The 6,009-nt window shown below is 40.4% G+C and overlaps 1 protein-coding gene across 1 annotated transcript; it reads left to right on the top strand.

Annotated features, from left to right (window-relative positions):
- Nucleotides 1-366: 366 nt before the first annotated feature.
- LOC115785490 (retinal dehydrogenase 1) lies at nt 367-5,529 on the top strand. The gene is made up of 14 exons (XM_030737178.1): nt 367-518; nt 1,284-1,456; nt 1,880-1,984; nt 2,240-2,380; nt 2,509-2,638; nt 2,776-2,837; nt 3,036-3,164; nt 3,286-3,399; nt 3,532-3,634; nt 4,036-4,220; nt 4,309-4,473; nt 4,576-4,733; nt 4,868-4,942; nt 5,127-5,529. The coding sequence occupies exons 1-14, from the start codon at nt 461-463 to the stop codon at nt 5,197-5,199; spliced, it is 1,671 nt and encodes a 556-aa protein (XP_030593038.1). The 5' UTR covers nt 367-460; the 3' UTR covers nt 5,200-5,529.
- The last annotated feature ends 480 nt before the right edge of the window (nt 5,530-6,009 follow it).

Here is a 6,009-nt window from a genome sequence, read left to right as displayed (position 1 = left end):
TTTAGTTTACGTCTGCGTATGTCCTGCACTTGGGTCCTCTCCCTCCGCACACAGCCCCTCATCGTGACACTGCCAGATTAATAGTGAAGTAAAAGTATTAATGTAGTGAAGAAGAAAGAATTGAAACTACTGTAAAGTATATAAAGTCCTGCTTTTTACGCATAAAATGCGACAAAATAAACATTTTATTTAATAATATTTTAAAACGTGACCCAACAATACTGTACTTCCATTAGTCACGTCAACTGATTAGTGCGCGTGCCGGCCTCGCGGGGCACATGAGGTAAACTGGGATTGGGTCCATCTGAATGGTTATTAGCACTTGCAGGGGAATCCTCAAATGACCCAGTAGGAAGCCTTCTGCGACACTGTGCAATGCTGCATATTTCTGCTTTCTGGCGCAGAGAGCTGAAAGTATATAAAGGGTCCGGTCTGAGAGGAAGGAGAGAGCGGCTGCAACATGCCCGCGGCTGGTGTGGAAAACCAGTGTGGAGGGACCTCATCAGCATCAGCCGCAGGTAGCACGACTTTTTATATTTACTTAATACAACCTCACAATAGTCTGCGTTTTCTAGTGTTAGTAAAAGACCAGCTATATATATTTTTTAATTATTTTATTTAATCAGAATACTTGTTCCCAATATTGCAGTTAATATTGAAGCGTTTTATTTTGTCACGTGACAGCGCAAATGTTCAAAAGTCAAATATTCAATAGACTTTAATAAAAACCAAACAAAAAAAAAACGTCAGTTTGTCAGAGCAAAAGTTAAAAATATGCCACATTAAAGATACATAATTTATGCATGATTTATTGTCTGGCTTATAGAAGTGACATAGTAACATATTCAAACTGTTGTTTCTCTATTACAGAAATGCAAAATGCCTCATTTGAATCTTTTATTCTTTTGTTTCTTAGAACTGAGCTCATGCATGAGCAAAGCTTTGAGGTTTTTCAGCAAATATGATGACATGTGCCTGTGGTTGTATGTTGCCCCGGCACAGCACTTGATGGTCTCTGATTCTCTGAGATCAAATAAGGTCCTGTCCACTCTTCTGAGCCAGCACGCCATTACAGTGCCAGTCATGACCCTTGACCGTCCAGTTTAAAAAAGCTGACAATGCCAATAACTAATTTGGCACAGTTTCTGTTTACTCCACTGGGTTGGGATAGTCTTGTGCACGGGGTTACTATCCTCACTCAGTGACCCGAATGTTAGCTTTCATGATCGTGTGAGTGTGTGTGTGTGTCTGAATAACTTTGTGTTCCATTTGTGTCTTTTCAGAGAGAAAGCATTACAGCTTTAGCTCCCAGTCAGGCAATGGCTATGAACATCAGTCTGGTACTGGGTTCAACCATCGTGGTCCAAACCAGGACCGCAATTCCCAGTTTGCAGATGGATCAGAGATAAATGCTCTGCCCACTCCGGTTGCAAACCCCCCCATTATTTACACCAAGGTAAGCTGCAAATCAAGAAGTCGACAAGCAAATAAAAGCATCTACTGATCAACAGCTGAACCTTTTCCTAGTACAGATTTCTCTGTTCCTAAACTTTTGTGTAACCAAAGTATGGTTACACAATGTCATAGCTGCCTTCTATTATGGCATTGTGTGCCACTGATTTATCATTTATGGTTTCCAAACTGAAACTGGTGTTTCTACTTATAATTAGCAGTGGATGGAAATGTGTTAGATCAATCAAATTGAATGTGGGGAATACTTCCCGGTCAGGTAGGATGCAGTAATGACCTGAAGCAGCATCCAGAGATGATATCCTGCAACATGTGCTTAGAAGTGTCTAGGCAACAGGTGAGGGAGAGTTACCACTTGAAGGAAAACATATATTCGAAGAACCTTGTTCTGTGTCTCTTTCACTCTCAGTTGTTCATCAGTAATGAGTGGCATGACTCATGCAGTGGCCGAAAGATTCCTGTGTATAATCCCACCACCGGGGAGCTGCTGTGTGAAGTGGAGGAGGCTGACTCTGTGAGTATTTTATATATAACTAGCAAGTTAGATGTGCTCTTGGCTGTACTAGCAAGAATGTGGGTTTAATGGTGATAGAAAGTTATAATGACTTACATTGAGAGTACAAATAATTCCCACATACCACCACAGTTCTTTTTCTTATCATATCCTGTACAGATTGTGAATCCCCTTGAAGCAAATTTTTCAAGTAAATACATATACTTAATCTGGTTTGATTGTGGTGACAACCTCCTTAAATTGTACCACTCACAGGAAGACGTAGACAAGGCGGTGAGGAGTGCCAGAGCTGCTTTCCAGATGGGATCACCGTGGCGATCTATTGATGCCTCAGAGCGAGGCGTCTTACTTAACAGACTTGCTGATTTAGTGGAGAGAGACCGACTCTTGCTAGCAGTGAGAAACAAGCATTCCTGAAATAAATCATGTATAAATGATGCTTCACGAAACATCATAACTGTTTTGTTATGCTGCAATTGTGTCTTTGTGCTTTGTTTTTTTGTTTTTTGTTTTTTTCTTTCCAGACACTAGAGGCTCTAAACTGTGGCAAGGTGTTCCTGATGGCATATTTTGTAGATCTGATGGCTACAATCAAGACCTTGAGATATTACAGCGGCTGGGCAGACAAGATTCATGGAAAAACCATCCCCGTAGGTGAGTTAAATTTGTTTTTTGTTTGATAAATAGATTTAAGATTGCAGATATTTCCTTGTTTGAAACTGTCAGCACAATAAAAGCCAGAATGCATTCAGTATATATAATAAATTAACTGTATGGGGGGTTCTTTTTAGACGGCGACTACTTTACGTACACGCGGCATGAGCCCATCGGAGTATGTGGCCAGATCATTCCTGTAAGTGGACAAAAACACTACAGGAGGGCAAACACTAAACTGTTATGTCACCAAGTTTTCACTAGGTTTGTGTTTGCGTTCAGTCAGCTGTGAGTGATGAGTGGCTCTAGTTGTGTCACACTCATCATCACATAAGTGCTCTTAAACAAACAATTTTGAGGTGAAACCTGAAATTTGATGTTGCATTTTGGCATTCAGTGGAACTTCCCGCTGATGATGTTCGTGTGGAAGATCGCTCCTGCTCTGTGCTGTGGGAACACTGTGGTCATCAAGCCGGCCGAACAGACCCCTTTATCAGCTCTGCATTTGGCTGCACTCATCAAAGAGGTAGTTAGGCTCATATTTATATATTTATATACCTGTATTTAGGACATGTCAAGACCTATGTGGCTGTAAAAGTGCAAAAACTAGTGTGAGTTTATTTCTCTTTTCAACTCTCTGTGTTCAGGCTGGGTTTCCTCCAGGAGTGGTGAACGTGGTACCTGGTTATGGTCAGACAGCAGGCTGTGCCATTTCTTACCACATGGATGTAGACAAAGTAGCCTTTACTGGATCTACTGCTGTTAGTATAAATCCCAGTTCAGTGTCTCTGTGTAAACTGCCTCCTCTGTTCTGTTTTGGTGCATTTTATTCATATTTAAATGAACTCCTTTACTGTAACTGTGCATCTCACATTGTTGCCATTGGTTCCAAGGTTGGGAAACTCATCCAGAAGGCTGCAGGTGAAAGCAACCTGAAGAGAGTTACACTAGAACTCGGTGGAAAAAACCCAAATATTGTCTTTGCAGACTGTGACTGTGAGTTTGACTTTTTTTCCTGATTATTTTACATTCATGTTTTTGAATGTTATATTCTTGTATGTCTTTGTATGTCTAACCATGCAGTGATTTTCATTTTGGGGCCTGCATTATTTTGATGAGGGCAGGATGTATTAAAATTCCTAAACAAACAAAAAAAAACTATCTTAAAATGCAAATACTGGTCAAAACATTTAATCAGTATTAAAGGAGACTTGTAGCAAACTGAGGTTATTCTTTATAATCTGTTAGACATTTTATGTATAGTGGTTTACACACACACACACACACACACATGGTCTGCCAAATCAAACCTCAAACAGAAGGAGCTACGTGCTGTGGTGGCCCCTTGTAAATAAGGGAGCAGCTAAAAGTAGCTTTTATGTGTATATGTCTTGCAGTAGAGTATGCAGTGGAGCAGGCCCATAGTGGTCTGTTCTTTAATCATGGCCAGTGCTGTCTGGCGGGATCCAGGGTATTTGTAGAGGAACCGATCTACGAGGAGTTTGTCCGCCGCAGTGTGGAGAAAGCCAGGTCCAAAGTCCTGGGAAACCCACTCTTACCAGGGGTGGATCAGGGACCTCAGGTATACTGTCACTACCTTTTATTTGGCTGATGTTACACCATCTAACAGGTCAAACTAGTATGAGCTTCTGTTTATTTTTTTTCTGCAGATTGACCAGAAGCAGTTTGATAAGATAATGGAGCTAATAGAAAGCGGGAAGAGAGAGGGTGCAACGCTGGAGTGTGGTGGCTCTCCATGGGGTCAGCAGGGACTTTTCATCCAACCCACCGTGTTCTCAAATGTCAGAGACCATATGCGTATTGCTAAAGAAGAGGTACTCGCACCCACACCTGATGGGGCATATGTGCTCTGTGTCTACCGCACCATTCTTCTGGGTTTTCACCTCTTGTAACATTTTCCTACCATACTCTTGCAGATATTTGGCCCAGTGCAGCAGATTATGTGTTTCCATAGCATCAGTGAAGTCATCCAGAGAGCCAATGCCACACAGTACGGGTTGGCAGCAGGAGTCTTCACTAATGACATCAACAAAGCCCTTACAGTCTCCTCTGCTCTGCAAGCTGGCATGGTCTGGTATGGATCATGTCCTCTGCACAGCACATGATCACAGAACCCTCACTTAAAGTCACATTAAACTTTGGAATATTCCAACTAGTGTATGCCGTTTTTAGGTAATAAGGTGAAAGTAAAGATGCTTTTATTTCTAGGGTGAACTGCTACAATGCCATGAATGTGCAGTGTCCATTTGGTGGCTTCAAGATGTCTGGGAATGGGAGAGAACTGTGAGTGAGACCATTTTATAATCTAAGGAAATGACCCGTTACAATTGCTGCATTAATGGCCACCAAACAGCTATGTAATCATTGCTTTAACACTTTACGACAATACATTGCAACTTGAATGTTAAACTGTAATGTGTGGAGCACGTTGTCCCTTCATAATCAGTGGTGCTTTTTTTTATTTTAGGGGGGAATATGCACTGCAGGAGTACACTGAGGTCAAGGCAGTCACCATCAGAATCTCACAGAGGAGCTTGTGATGCTGTCAGACTAACTTTTTCCTCATGTTAAAACTGTCAGCCTGTGTCAGATCATTAGATCATGTTGCACCTGCATTTTTTTGTAGCCACTTTATTAATATTTATTCCAGTGTGTGCTCAGACATTTCATTTTCATTGTATACTGCCAGGATTACATGACTTTTATCTATTTTGTTCCTCTAGTGTACAGATTTGTGAGCAGTGTGTTATTTATAGTGTTGTCTCTTGTGCGTTTCATAGTTTAGTTACCCCTTAAATGGCAATTTTCCATAAATTAAACTTTTTAATACATGTCATGCAAAAAATAGAAAGACGGTTCACACACTATGTACAGGGATTTCTACATGAAATTAGTCATCTCTATTGATAACCAGTGTTCACTGGTTATCAATAGAGATGACTAATTGATAACCAGTGAACACTGATTTCATTGCAGTGAACAGGAAAAAGTCCTTGAGTTATAAGCTAGCTTTTGTTAACATTTATGCTGTTGTAATCCTACTGACGCAGATAAAACATAATTTATGTATCTTTTAACAGTCTCACTGCAATAATTACACTTTTCCCAGTGCTAGGAATAACTGAGGACTCAACTGGCATGTTGAAAATACTAATTTAAATGCTTTTCAATTATACAATAAAATCCTTAAGAAAAATAGTGCAATAAAATTTGTGTTCATCTGATTTAACAACTGTTCATATTTTTCAAGTTATGATTACATCAAACAACAAAGTTATTCCAGTCACATGCTCCATATGTGACTGGTGCAGACGAGCTGACAGACACCTGTAACTGTAGTGAGCTTTTTA

This window comes from Archocentrus centrarchus, chromosome 9 (genome assembly GCF_007364275.1).
Source record: "Archocentrus centrarchus isolate MPI-CPG fArcCen1 chromosome 9, fArcCen1, whole genome shotgun sequence".
NCBI lineage: Eukaryota > Metazoa > Chordata > Actinopteri > Cichliformes > Cichlidae > Archocentrus > Archocentrus centrarchus.
Note: the sequence above shows the minus strand (reverse complement) of the source record. Positions and strands in the feature narration are given on the sequence as shown.

Excerpts from the sequence above, each read along its gene's own strand:
- LOC115785490 (XM_030737178.1), top strand. The coding sequence starts at position 461 with ATGCCCGCGGCTGGTGTGGAAAACCAGTGTGGAGGGACCTCATCAGCA. Across the intron at positions 1,985-2,239 it reads AAGTGGAGGAGGCTGACTCT|GAAGACGTAGACAAGGCGGT; the intron begins GTGAGTATTTTA and ends TACCACTCACAG. Across the intron at positions 3,400-3,531 it reads CCTTTACTGGATCTACTGCT|GTTGGGAAACTCATCCAGAA; the intron begins GTTAGTATAAAT and ends ATTGGTTCCAAG.